Source organism: Carcharhinus amblyrhynchos, chromosome 13 (genome assembly GCF_965287045.1).
Source record: "Carcharhinus amblyrhynchos chromosome 13, sCarAmb.v2.hapA, whole genome shotgun sequence".
Taxonomy (NCBI): domain Eukaryota; kingdom Metazoa; phylum Chordata; class Chondrichthyes; order Carcharhiniformes; family Carcharhinidae; genus Carcharhinus; species Carcharhinus amblyrhynchos.
In genome coordinates, this window is record NC_137336.1 from 25,388,396 (window position 1) to 25,403,440 (window position 15,045).

Genomic DNA, 15,045 nt, shown 5'->3' on the forward strand with positions numbered 1-15,045 from the left:
AGTATTGGAAATGGAGAGTTCATAGGAAACCATCACTTGCCCTGGTATCCAAGTCCCCTTCCTTGTTTGTCCATGGGTTCTGCTCCGCAACCCATATCTCATCCACACTCAACTCTTATCTGGTGATCTGTCAGCAACTCTCGTGATAGGCCCCATTACAGTACAAGCAGTGGGGTCAGTATTGGAGAGCTGCCAGTCTTTGAGCAGCAACTTTCAGGGTGCGATTTCACTTAATCAGACAGGAGGTGAGCACCTGATTGGAATGTTATATTATCAGGCCTCCTGGAGAGATGCGACGTGGAGCTCCTATTAGTTTTCCAAAGTGTGGACGACACTCCCATCAGCTACATTAAATCCTGGCCTATGATTCTATGACTTTAATTTTACTCCTTGGTCCGGAGCGCGGAGTCAGATAGATTCCTTCTTCTGCAAATCCAGCTAGGGGAAAGTACCCAGGACAATTGAATTTCGGTTTTGAGGGGGTGGGCTGTGGGGAAAGTGGGTGATAGCTGGAATCATGTCCACTGTCTCCGTAAACAGTTCAGTGGCAGCACAGGTAGAGGCAACCTAGCAAAAGACAGGCCTTAATGATCTGGCACTTTGTCCTAGCAGCAATAAAACAAAAATCAGCCCTCATCCTTTCACCACCTCACCTCCACACAAACCCCATGCTTCATCCATGCTAATCTCATGCCACCCACCCCCAGGGCTTCTATATTCTCAATGCTAACCTATGTTCGTCCACCCACACTCCATGGTTCCTAGGGCCTTTGACGTCAGCTTATTTTTCTCCACCCACCATGCATGATTCCTCATACACTCCATGTTAACCTATTTCCCTCCATCCAACCTATAGCCCTTTATAGCCCCAATGTCAATCTGGTGCCAACTAATGCCAACCCATGACCCCAGTACCCTTTGTCATTACACCTTCAGTGCCAGCTCAACCAGTATCCACCATGGGCCAATCACAGGACCCATACTAAGAAGAAATAAAATAAGAATCGTAAAAGCAAGATTTTCTAGTCCCACCTTTGGCAGGCATGGCGGCTGGTAGGACCAGAAAACTGAGCATTTGGCCAAGAGTTATTTTCCTACTGGTTTGAAATTTTCCTCTTCCTATGTTCATGGCAGCTCATGTTGCCTGCTGTGCCATATTAGAAACTATATTTACATGCATCTGAATCTCATGAATACTTATTAAAACCCCAGCTAACTAGTAATCACCTCCCCAACTCCAGATCAAATAGCCACACTAGTGGCTAGTTGTACTAGTGTGATTGACAAATACGTCTAATGAACAGCAGTAACCTCCAAGTGTGTGTGTGCGCAGCGCTCGCCTACCATTCACTGCACTGAGCTCACCATTGTTCTGACTCCTTGCCAAAGCTGCTTAAATGAGATCGGGAATCTAGAGCCAAGGCTTTTCAAGCAAGACCAACAGAAAGCTGGTATGAAGCTGGAAGACAAAACCTTGACTGGAGATGTGTATTGGAGGGGATGGGGGCTAGGGGGAGGTATGGGGGCAGGAGACTGGCTGGGAAAGAGAGGAAGAAGTCTGACAACACCAGGTTTAAGTCCAACTGACTTAATTGATAGTAAACTTGCAAGCTTTCAGGGTTTGCCCCTTCGTCAGGTGATTCCATCTTCAAGATGAGATGGAAGATAGAGAGAGATCAGGCCTACATAGGTGGTGCAGGAGCTGGGGTTCATGGGCTGTCTGCCTATGACTCTCTTCGTCTTCCAACAGAGAAGAGATAATGGACGGGATTTTACAGCCTTGCTCGATCCGAGACCAGAAAATCTTGCCTGGGGTCGACGGACCTTCTCATTGTCCGCCTCTCGCCTGCTCCGATTCGTATGGCGGGTGGGGTAGTAGGATTCTGGTGAATGAGCCATTGGCTGCAAGTGACCAACATTGCAAAGTTCCTGAGGAGTTGTTAATAATTTTACTGACGTGAGAGCTGCCAATCTCGCCCTTGCTGCGAGGCCCCAGAACCCACTGGCCTGCTCTGTTAATTGCTCTTCAAATCTAACACATGGCCTGACATTGGACATCGCGCTTCTGGTTTGAGATCTCTCACTGTTGCTATGGGCGATCTTCTCCAGCGTAAAGACACATGAGCAGACTGAGCAGGAGGGAGCCTAAGTAGATAGTAAACATGTTTGCCTTCTGTGGGTGATGAGGTGTAAGATCTGAGGGTGCAAGTTGTGCAGGATGTGACAAGAGATGAAGATGCTACAGTGTGTGAGGATCAGTGGTGATGTCACTTGTGGTGATAATGTGTGAATCCCTGTGGACTGTAACTTTGTGAATGCCTGATGGGTTTGTGAGAATGTGAGTTGAGAATGAAGAGAAGATAGACTTACACTGGTGGAGTGGATGAGGTCATTTATCTAGCTCCTACTCAGGATGGTTCCTGTCCTGTGGGGAACATTAGTGCTGATTGCACTGGCGACCTGTTCCCAAGATGAGGTTGGTGGACTTCTGGCCCTCAACATGGGGGAAGGTTACATCCCATGTCCCACAGTTCCTCTACTGCCTGGAGGAGTGCCCCCAGTTGCTAAACGTTGGATCAGCATGCTTTGCTCTCTCAGGGACCATTCTACTGGTCAGCATGTCGAGTCCTGGGCAGCAGTGAGTGAATGGGTGACCGGCTGCAGTTTAAAAAGGCTCCTGGCAATATAAGCCAATGAGGTAACAGCAGGACATGCACCATGTTCAGGCGTACTTATTGAACTGAAAAACAGACAATTTGATGTGCAAACCTGTCTTGAAAGCTGGCAGATTCCGCTCCACCTTTCCTGCCCATCAGCACGCCTGGAGCGGAATTCTGCCTGCCACAGGAATTTTAGCGGGCAAGATACAGATCATGCAAATGTCCGTTGACCTTGGGCAGAATGTTCCATCTTTGGGGCGAGCGTGGCCAGAAAATTAGTGTCTAGATTGCAAAAATCTCCCAATGGGCATGGAAAATCCTGTCCTAATCAGGGCTGGTGTGCTTAGTGACAAGTTTAAATAGTCTCATGAGCAGGCCCTCGGCGTATTTCCCAGAGAAGTAAATCCTGGCTGTGATCGACATTGGGGAAGGGAGAATGAAGCTATGAGGTTGCAGAACCATTGGACAAGTTTAAAGATCCTCTTGCGACAGGTGGGCATGAATCACTCAGAGTGTGGCACTCCGAACACCCAGCATTAGACATTGCACATTAACTGTCCTGTTTCAAGTGCATTACAGCTTGGGAGTATAGGTTAGCCTAATGTCTGCATTTGTGTTAGGAGTACAGAGTGCAGTTGAGTGGCCAAAGCCCGTCACCACACCTAGGGTGGAATTCTACCTGCCTTGGAAATGTTAGCATCAATCTGTCATGTGGTGTGGGGCAGATGTGGAGGTTTGCTGAAGCATCAATCAACTGAACATTGTGCATCTATTCGGTAGCCAGACCTCTCTGGGAGCTTCCTGTCCCTACGCAGAGTGCTATTTCTGTGCAGGGACTCCTTTTTAAATAAGGATTATTGAAGGCAAGATGTTGTGGTGGGGAGGGGAAGTCAGTGATGAGCGATCCATCACGAAACCCCTGCCTCTGCATTTTCTAAACACAGTGCCGTACAGGTGGTGGAGAAAGCCACTGTTTCCATTGACAGCGGCAAGTCAAATATCACTTTACCTGCCCGAAATCCGACTCTACTGATTTCTGAGATGAAGCGCTTTAAGTGTGTATTGCTGAATTCATTAAAAACACTCACATTGATAAAACTCATTCACTGCACTTAAATTCCTACAGCGATCAATTCCTGTAAAACAACAAGCATTGGATATCACAGTTCTACATCACAGACATTATAAACGTTTGGAGCTGTTAGTCAAACTGAACTAATAGCACACCACTGAGATAATGATAGGTTGTGAAATCAGACATGCGGCCTGGCCCCTGGTACTGCCCATGGGGCAAACTGGCAATGCCCAAGAGGCACCTTGGCACTGCCCACCGGGCATCGGTCAGTACTAAGGGGGTGAGGCCTGTTGGGTCAGTGGGGGTGGGGATGCCCTGCTGCCACTCTATATTTGGGATCGGTGGCAGTAGGAGGGAGTACAGCAGTCGGGGCTGGCCATCTGGATGGGATGAAGGGTTGGGACTTTCGGGGGTGGGGGTGTGGGCTCAGGTAATTGGGACTGGCTGGGTGAGTGGAGGGGTCAGGGAGATTGGGATTAGCCAAGGAGTGGGGACATTGGGGTTGGCCTGGGGAGGTCCAGGAGGCCTGCACTGGAGTGGTGGGTGGGGGGGGGGGGGTGCGGTGCTTGGCAATGGCAGCAATGGAGGAGGGGTTACAGGGCTGGCTGGTGATTGGACTGGCCAGCAATCGGGAGGCTGTCAGTGCGGGGCCACTGCGCATGTGCCGATCTCAGCACTGACAGATTGGCGCGTGTGCAGTGGCCCGCTCAATGCTAAGCTGCCGATCTCTCCAGCAGGAATAGGCCCCGCCCCCTGTTTTTCAGAGGAAATCCCGCCGGGACACTCTGATGTACAGAGCATGGGAGATTCAATCTGAAAATCCCACTGAAAAATATTGGCATGAGTTACTCCCGTTTTCATGCCAATCAGGGGCTTTGAATTTTTTTTGGAGAATCCCAGCTGTGATGTTCACATTCTCCAGGAATTTGTTTTAAAACCAGTGGATTGTCATTATTACCACTTGGGTATCATATCCTGTCTTAACAAAACCAGAGGGGTGATTACTTGCTGCTTACAGAACAAAAATTTGGATTAAAGGAATAAAAATCGAGTGTGTTGTGTCAGAAATGGGTAATCCTTATCCTGGAATTTTGTTTTCACACGATACTTAATAAAATTGGGTGATAAAGACAAAAGATACATCTTTTATAATTTCTGCTTGCCCTTTAGATCTCTCTTTCTATACTCCATATCAGGATATACATATGAATAATTAAATATTTATTTAAAATAACGTACTCTATCACAGGTTTATCCCTGAATCTCCACGCTGGCTACTGGTAAAGGGAAGAGTACAGGAGGCTGAAGCAATCCTCCGAAAAGCTGCAAAGAAGAATCGTGTCACTCCACCAGCGGTGCTCTTCAATGAACTTGAGGTACTGGTACACACTTTTTCTTGCATGGTTGTTCAAATCTGCAGGTGGTTTTTCCCACCACCACGGGTCCCATGGTTGAGAGCCCATTCAATGATCACTGCGCAGATCATGATCACTGCCATAGCCCTGAAGAATCCAGTGTTAATGTAAGCCTTACTTGTGACTAATAAATAAACTTTACAGGGGTCACAAGTTTTACAGTGTGAGTACTACCACATCATTTAGCCATTAAGGATCTCAGAGTTCAACTCTGTCTTCACCCAAAAGCAAATTTAGCACATAGCATTTACAGTGAGAATTTTGGCTGGTTTGTTTTAGCTTCCTTGGGGTATTAGGACAACTTTAGGGCCATCAGCTGTGCAAGTGAGAGATCACATATGATATGTTTCGTTCATTACTATAGCACATACAGAATTGGATTATTTAACCATTTCACAATCTTTTTCCCATTGAGTCTGATTGTCTTGTTCCAATGGCCATTAATTCAACACCAGTCTGAGGCTGAACTTTTAGTCTTACCTACTTACTGCGTAAAATTGTTGTGCCAGTTGGGTACCTTTTCATAATTTAGGTATGAGGTCACATTTGCACTCTTCCCTCAGTTCATAAAGATGTGTATTGTATTAGAGTGAGCCCAAACGATGACTAGATTCTTTGTTTACACTAAGCTTTCCTTTCATTTCAATTCTTACAATGAACTTTGGCAAGCTATTGCTGTGCATTTTGTAGATGGTACACACTGCTGTCGCTGTGCACTGATTGTGGAGGAGTAAATGTTAAAGGTGATGCGTGGTTAGTAATCAAGAAGACTGCCTTATCTTGGACTGAACTTTTGGAGTGTTGCTGAAATTACACTTGCAGGCAATGGAGATTATTCCATCACACTCCTAACTAATTAGATGGGCTTCTGGGGAGCGAGGAGGTTGCGACAGAATTTTCAACCTCCAATCTGTTTTTGTATGTATGTGACTGGCCCTGTTAAGTTTCTAGGCAATGATTGCCCCCACAATGTTAATGGTGGGAGATTCAGCAATGGCAATGCCACTGAATGCTCAGGGGAGACAGTTAGATCTCTCGCTGGAGATTGTTGTTGTCTTTCAATTGTGTGGATGAATGTTACTTGCCATGTTATCAGCCCAGGGCTGAATGTTGCCCAATCTTGTGGAAGCTCTGTCTCCCTCATGAGAAGTTGGAAGACTCGACTTTCAAAGATCTAGCCACTGCATTCCCTCAAATGCCACTCTGATTCAGATTGTTTGAATGACGACATACCACCAGATGAATCAATCTCTTTTCCGAGGACTGCTTTCCACAAGATTCACATAGCTGCAATCCAGCAATTACAGGTATAATTTTAACTGTTTAGCAGGCTGCTAGTTTCACTGAGCTGGCACTGCCCCTGAGTTTCTACAAAATCCAGTCTCCAGCTACAACAAGCTATAAGTGGTTACCAAGGATTCTTCTGAGCACTAACCCTTTCCAACATTGAGCAGCACATTCCCCAGAACTTCTCCATGACTTTACTACCTCGAGCCTGCCAACAACAGCACTTCTGCCTAAAGCCGGTTGTGCTTCCCAACATGTCTACTTACATGGGCATACCTTTTTTCCTCACCACTATGGGCCCCATGGTTGGGAGCCCATTCAACGATCACTGCGCAGATCATGATCACTGCCATAGTCCTGAAGAATTCAGAATGCTGGGTGGAGAATGCCAGTCCTACTCCACATATGCGCCAGAACTTGGGCATGCTTGCACTCCGAGTCCTTGGCCTCTGCCCAGAAAATACCATGGACAGACTACTAAGTTCATACTTCTTAACAATTCTAATAAATTGTTCCCAACACCATGAGTTCTTAATTTATGCAGTAACATTTTACGTTGTATCCAAATTCGTGACAATTACTGCTCCTTTTTCCACCCTTCTTGTTACAACCTCAAAGAACTCCAAAAAATTTTTTGAGCGCATGTTGACTCTGATTATACTGTATTCTAAATATCCTGCTACTGCTTCCTAAATAACAAAATAACAGTTCCAACACTTCCCCAATTACAAATTATAGTTGCCCATTTTCTGTGTTAGGTGCCCATTTTCTGTCACCCCCATTTCTTGAACAGAAAGGTGCAGTTTTCCAATCTGCTGGGACCTTTCCATAATCTAATAATTTGTCTTCAAAACAAAAGAATTGGGGTAACAGGAAATTATAGGCCAATTAGTTTAGTTTTTGGTAAACTACTAGAGTCACAAATGCAGGATGAAATTAATAAGCGTTTGCAAACATGTGAATTATATCATTCAATATGCAAAAGACCTGTTACGCTGACTAACCTTCGAAAATTATTTGAAGTAAATAAAATAGATAACAAAGTTGGTATGGATGTCTGAAAACTTTGGTTAAGATACCAGGCACCAGGTACTATGTGAACGGCTTGAAGCAAATCCTAGCACATGGAATTAAGGGATTCACATGAATAAAGTAATAGTTGAAAGAGAAAATAAAGGATTGGGATGAAAGATATTAGAAATTAGATATTAGAAAGATGGATGGAACTTTTCCATGTTTTGGTGCAGTGGGAAAGGCGACATTTAGCCCGCCAGCAGCAGTGTTGGATTTGTGTGCTGCATTTTTAGATATATTTTTAGAAATAAATTTCCCATGGGTTTTAGAAATAAATTTCTCCATGGCCGCTTTGTGGTGGGCAGCCAAATCAACCATTAGCTGATTGCTTTCATCAGCAGGGCACCCTAATTAAAAGCTGCTGCAGGACTCCCCAGCCACTTCCTCATGGTTCAGTCCATAGGATGGCTGCTAAGAAGTCAGCCCCCTGAAAGCCTCCCTCACAAATCTGCACTCACACATGGGATAGAAATAAGTTATGCAGCTCTGTGCCAATTTCTGGCGCGGAGTTGATGGTGCCAGGAATCCGGCTGCCGGAGAATCGCAAAGGCCGTGGGACCCGCAGGAAGCCTGCAAACCATCCTCTGCTTGAGTCTCCACCCAAAAGCAGCGCAGCCAACTGGGAGAATCAGCCCCATTGTTTCATGTTTGGAATGAAACCACAAACTTATACATGTAATATGCAGAGTGTAATTTTATAAACATATACTTTTTAAATTTAAGTAAACTTGAGCCAAGGGTCTACCAGTAAATAGAAGTCAGAAAATAATTGAACAAAGAAACTCATTGGTGTATTTTAAAAACGTTGTGTGTTGCAACTTGTAATAGAATATAACACTTTATTCAAAATCTCCATTGTCCATTTATCTCCGCTATTGCCCCTGCCTTCCAAACGAACATTATGCTTACGAGGAATGGTACAACCAGAGTATAAAATGAGCAAAAGGTGTGAATGAAATGCAGGATCTTTTCAGTCTGGGAATAGCTTGTGTTTGAGGGAGGGTATTGCTGTGCAATAAGGTTTCAGATACTCAGGGTATCTGAGTTGTACCTGGACAAGTCCTTCATATTTGGGCAAGCAGGTGCAAGCGAATCGGGCACCATTTCATCCTATACATTCACTTCTCCCTCCTCCTCAGAGTGGTGTTCACCTTTCTTCTCACGTGTCTCCAGTCTTCAGCAAAATGTTGTGCAGTGCACAGCAGAGAACATCTACGCTGCTATTGAATGCTGAAGGGCGCCCCCATACCTCCAAGCACCTGAAATGCATTTTTAGTAATCCAGTGGCTTTATCTGTGCTCATAAGAAATAGGAAATAGAAATAGGAGCAGGAGTAGGCCATGTAGCCCTTCGAGCCTCATGCTCAGGCTGTGGTTGTAGCTTTCCACTACATTTGTGATATAGCTTTTCACGGATGTTGAAAGGGTCTTTAAAGGATTTGCAGTGACTCCTTGTCTGCAGGGAGTCACTGCAAATCAATAGTCATTTTCTTTATCACCACGTTCGTTTACATTCTCCCTATTTATCCCATGTTCATAAAAACTAAGATTTTAAAAAGTAATATGACATGTCCTTACATCAATAAAATGGAGGTTTATTCTGAGCCCCGCTTATCTACAAGTGGTGAAGGTCAGCACAATTGGTAAAAGAGGCAAGGAATGAAGGAACACACAGGTATGATCCTTTCTAGGGCACTGTTTTCAAAAAGATTTTCTGGAGCTGATCCTTTCTAGGGCACCGTTATCAAAAAGATTTTCTGGATCATCCATACCCAATATGACTTGATAGTAAAATATAATAATCTTGATTTTTTTTCCCTAATGATCAGCAATAATATTGAATCCTCTCTATTTTCCTTCCAGCTTGAAGATATGAAGGCTAAAAGTAAACAATCTTATTCACTTATTCACTTGTTTAAAACCCGTAATATCCGAACCATCACTATCATTAACCTTCTAGTTTGGTGAGTATTCCATAGAATCATAGAATAGTATAATAGAGAAGGAGGCCATTTGGCCCAACAGATTACAATTACTCCCACATTATGAAACATCACAAAAGTGGATAAAGTATTAGCAATCAACAGGATAAGTCTAATGTGACACAGTTAGTCTCATTTATGTTTGAACACTCTCATAAAAACAAAGAATATCTGAGCACAAGTTCACTTGGGTGCGTTCTCTATGAAATCCTCTTTATTTGTACATTTTAATATTGGACCTTGCATCATATTTATGTACATAGCTTCCCTTACAGCAACATGTTCCCTTTCCTCCCAAGCAAAGAAATCAGTCCCCTGGTCACAATCTCCTACAGACAGGTACCATATACTATACAAAGTATAGTATATGGATTGCTATACAAAGGAAGGAACTTCCTCAACTTCACAAGGTCTGCAGGAGTCAATGGCAGTGATTCTGGATTTTCCCTTGTGTTCCCTTTACAAAGAATGCGTATCTTTTCTTTATTAAGAAATGAAAATTTTGGGAAAACTTAGTAAGTTTGGCAGTAGATATGAAAAGAGAAATGGAGTTTATGTTTTGAGTCCAATATGACTCTTTATTGGAACTAGAAGAGTTCCTTTTACTTTTTCTTTCTCTGTTTTGTAACTATAGGATTATTTCAGAAACCTTTAAATTCATGTTAAGAGAGGAGATATAATATTAAACAGTACCACAAAAGAGAGATACTTCAGAATATTACATCCAAAATTAAGTATATCAAGTATGCCGGGATGGAAGTATAACACTAAAACCTAGTTGTTGGAGTGTGAAGCAGTGGAAATATTTGAATAAATTTAAGATTAAAAAATAAATATAATTGGCAGAAGAAGCAATGCTGGTACGTAGAAAAAAGTTTACATGCAGCAAATAGTTAAAACCTGGAATGCATTGTCTGAAAATGTGATGAACGTTCAGTTGAACATCTAAAAAGGATTATTATCGGAAAGGAATATTCAGAGTTGTGGGGAAGAAAGTGAGTGAGTGGCATGTGGTGAATTAGTCTTTCAGAGAGGCAGCATAGACATCACAGGTTGAATGGCCTCTTTCTGTGCTGGACCCATTTAATGGTTCATTCTGTGATCTGTAGTACTGATGTAGGAGAAAAAGAAATCTGCTTTCTCAGCCTCTCAGTAGCTGGGTGGATCATTGGTAGCCAACATACTGCGTTATTCCTTGAGCCAATGGAAAGAGTGCAGGGTGTCGAAATTTGCTGATGACACCAAAATTGGTGGAAAGGCAAATTGTGCGGAGGGAGGTGAGAGTCTACAGAAGGATCTAGATAGGCTGGGCGAATGGGCCAGGAAATGGCAAATGGAATTTAATGTTGGCAAGTGCAAGGTGGTCCACTTTGGTAGGAATAATGGTAGGAAGGATTATTACTTACGTGGAGAAAAACTGCAGCAGGCGACGGTGCAGAGGGACCTCGGGGTCCTTGTGCATGAGTCGCAAAAACCCAGCTTGCAGGTGCAGCAGGTGGTCAAGAAGGTGAATGGGATGCTGGCCTTCATTGCGAGGGAGATTGAATATAAAAGTAGGGAGGTCTTGCTGTGGCTGTATAGGGCATTGGTGAGGCCGCAGCTGGAGTACTGTGTGCAGTTTTGGGCGCCGTACTTACGCAAGGATATTTTGGCCTTGGAGGGAGTGCAGAGGAGGTTTACTAGGCTGATGCCGGAGTTGAGGGGGTTGAGCTATGAGGAGAGGCTGAATAAATTAGGCTTATACTCGTTAGAGTTTAGAAGAATGAGGGGAGATCTCATTGAGACGTATAAGATGATGAATGGGATGGATAGGATAGAGGTGGAGAGACTCTTCCCGCTCAGAAAGGATAGTAGGACTAGGGGGCACAGCCTCAAGATAAAGGGGGGGCGGTTTAGAACGGAGTTGAGGAGGAACTTCTTCACTCAAAGGGTGGTGAATCTCTGGAATTCTCTGCCCGTTGAAGTGGCGGAGGCTACCTCGCTAAATATTTTTAAGACGCGGGTTGATGGGTTTTTGATAAGAGAGGGGATTAAGGGTTATGGGGAGAGGGCGGGAATGTGGAACTGAGCCACGGCAGATCAGCCATGATCTTATTGAATGGCGGGGCAGGCTCAAAGGGCTAGTTGGCCTACTCCTGCTCCTATTTCTTATGTTCTTATGTTATGTTCTAAATTGGAATGGAATCGTACATACAGCTATGTGTGCAACATTTGAGTTTGAAATTCTAATAGGGGTGCTGCTGTTCCCCAATGGAGGGAGATAAATTTGGAAGAATAGTGAGCTGAAGGGAATGTTTCTGTTCACCTTTTATTTGAGATTAATACAGGCCTGCTATCTGTTGGATAATGATTGAAAGAACAGGGAACACACATGAAAGAGAAAGAAATTCCCAGCAAAATTCTACAAGAGACTTGGGAGAAAAACTTAAAAGGCTTACAATAATTTTTTCTATTTCTTTACAGGATGATTCTAACAGCTGAATACTTTGGTCTGTCCTTGGGCACACCCAATCTCCATGGTGATGACTACTTGAATTGTTTCTTCTCTGCTGCTATTGAAGTTCCAGCTTATTTATCAGCTTCGCTTTTTCTCCAGAAGTTTCCCCGAAGGCCCAGCCTTTCAGGCATACTTTTCCTTGGCGGAATTGTCCTTTTCTTCATCCAGCTCATACCTTCAGGTAATTTTTTTATGGTGCAGTTAAAATGATCAAAACACCACTTTGCTAAATATTTCAAGGCAGCGTTTCATGATGTATTAAAATATGTGGAGTAATCGTTAAGAGATTTTAGCATTCAGGCGCACTGTTCCACAAACTATGGAGACCTATCACAATTTTATTGATCTTAGCTATGTTGCAAGAATGAGATGCTGAGAGCAGAACAGTGAGGGAGGCAAAACTGGTGGGTGACTAACACAGGCCAGTTCTGTACATTTCATATGTAACTTAACATCAGCATCTGCAAAAGAACTGAATCACCAAATCACTTTTTCATCCCTGGTTATATGAAAAATATCCTACATTTTATCCAAGAATCATAATGTGGAACGACTGAAAATGAAGACAACTTGAATATGATATATGTTATGCTATGCATTAATCTATCCTGTATACAATTACTGCTACCTCCAACCCCTGCAATACACAGCACCTCCATCTATGTACTAAAGATTCACAGCAATGAGTGGACTTGACATGTGTTATCTTGAGAGAATTAAGCTAATTTAAGAATTAAATACACATGCCAGGATTTTTCAGCGGCCCGTGGCAGATTTTCGGCAGTGTAGGCAGGTCGTCATTGGCCAGCGGATTTCCCAACATGGCTTCTGAGCAACACAAATGCCAATTGCCTTCGCTAGGACTGGAAATGCCTGCCGGCAGCCAATAGTGAGTCCTCTCTGCCGCGAGAAAATGCGCCAATGTGTTCGGGTTTCCATTGAGCTTCAGAGTGCCAGTGAGATATACAATGCACCAGACATAGTTTTGCTGGTTCACTTCCGACCACGCAACTTTGTTTCCAGGCTCCCATAATCACTGACACTGGAAATACATCCTCATCATTCAGCACAATTCCTCTTTCTTTTGAAATCACAATCATTAACCCCTTCCTCAAAATACCCACAATCAACTTTTCATCCTGTTCTCTTACCTCCTCCAAAGATTTGAATTTGCTGCAACCTCTACACCTTTGTCCCATGTGTCCTGCAGTTATCTGTTTAAATGTTTTCAATCAGGTTTTCACCCTGCCACTGAACTAAAACAGTCCTTTAGCAAAGTTTATTTATTAGAGTCACAAGTAGATTTACATTAACACTGCAATGAAGTTACTGGGAAAATCCCCTAATTGCCACACTCCAGTGCCTGAATTTAGTATTGCGAAACAACCTAACTAATAATAGATGTTAAACTGACTGATCTGTAATTGCTGGGGCTATTACTTACAACCTTTTTTGAACAAAGGCATAACGTTTGTAATTCTCTGTCTTTTGGCACCTCCCCGAGTGAAGAGAAGACTGGAAAATTATGACCAGTGTCCTTGCAATTTCCATTCTCACTTCCTTCAATAAGCTCCGATGCATCTCATTCAGACCCAGTCAACTTTCAATACTAACAGTTTATTCAACACTTCCTCCTTATCAACCTTGAACCCTACTGGCGACAGAATTTCCTCATCTGTCACAATGTCCTAAGTAGCATCCACCTCCTTGGAAAAGACAGATGCAAAGTGTTCATTTGATCCCTCAGCCACGCCTCCAGCCTCCATGTGTAAATTCTCTTTTCAGGCTCTCATCGTCCTTGCTCCTCCTTTACCACCCTTCTACTATTTACATACCTAGAGAAGGCTTTAGGGTTCTGCTTTATGTTGGCTGCCAGTCTTTTCTCATAATCCCTCTTCACTTCTCTAATGTGCTTTTTCACCTCCCCTCTAAATCTTCAGAATTTCTCTCGGTTCTCAACTATATTTTCCACCTGACATCTGTTATAAGCACACTTTTTCTTCCTTATCTAAATTTGTCTCTCCTTTTATATTCGGGGAGCACTGGATTTGTTTTCCCTACCTTTCCCTTGAATGTGTCCAGGCCATTTCTGTTTTGAAGGTAGCCCATTTTTCAGCTACAGGACGGAATTTTCCCGTCCCGCCTGTCACGGGAATTATACTGGGCGGGACACGGACTATGCAAATGTCTGTTGAGCTCGGACAGGATTTTCTGGTCTTGGGGCGAGCATGGCCAGAAAATCCTGCCCACTGTGTTTCCCGCTAACATCTTGTTCCAGTCTAACCAGCCCAGCTCCGCTCTTGCCCCAGTGAAATCATTGCTGTCCCCCATTAATTATTTTTACTGCGGATTATCTATTTTCCTTTTAGAATGATCATTTCATAGGACTGCTACACTGCAGCTTCCTTTCTGTTACTGCATGTTTAAGCCTCAGACTTAAATTTTAACGTAAGAATGTTAATAGAAAAAGAAAAATAATCCTACTTTTATTAACTGTCTGATTAATAGCTAAATTTATCAATTACAGAGAAATTGGAGTAGGTCTTCTATTGTCATCTGTTGTTGGTCCCCTGCCACTTTACAATACAGTGGTTGGTGTACTGAAATATTGCGTAGTTTGACAACATTGGTTCAAATCAAAAAATGACTAATTAGAAAAGGTATTATTACAAAATGGCAACTTGACTTTGTTAGCCCCTTAAAATAGGAAGTTAAGCAGCCACCTAAATCCCCCAAAACTAAAAACTAAATTCTCGGCCAGCTTACAACGATCCTCAAAATAATCGGTCATGTTAAAACATAACTAAAAGTGTATTTTTTAAATTCATCTTTGTTTTTGCCACAAACATCTCTATAAAATGTTTGTTGAAGCTCCCATCTAACTGGAGATCCTGTCCCTTTGCATCCTTTCTTATTACTACTTTGTGACAAATCTGCTCTAACTCACTCCTATTTCTTAGTTTTCCCCCATGAATTTTATTGCACCTGTGTAATGTCCTTGCACTTAAGCATTTATAAATATGAAGTACCATTTGCACAGTATATTCCTGAAAGCT

General features: G+C 43.2%; 1 protein-coding gene across 1 annotated transcript in view; it reads left to right on the plus strand.

Moving 5' to 3' along the window:
- Positions 1-15,045, plus strand: part of LOC145351779 (organic cation/carnitine transporter 2-like) — a 79,516-nt gene that overhangs the window by 51,392 nt on the left and 13,079 nt on the right. The window contains exons 5-7 of the mRNA XM_080201403.1: positions 4,985-5,111; positions 9,374-9,474; positions 11,956-12,170. Coding sequence (XP_080057529.1) covers positions 4,985-5,111; positions 9,374-9,474; positions 11,956-12,170 — 443 coding nt within the window. The remainder of the gene's footprint in view (positions 1-4,984; positions 5,112-9,373; positions 9,475-11,955; positions 12,171-15,045) is intronic.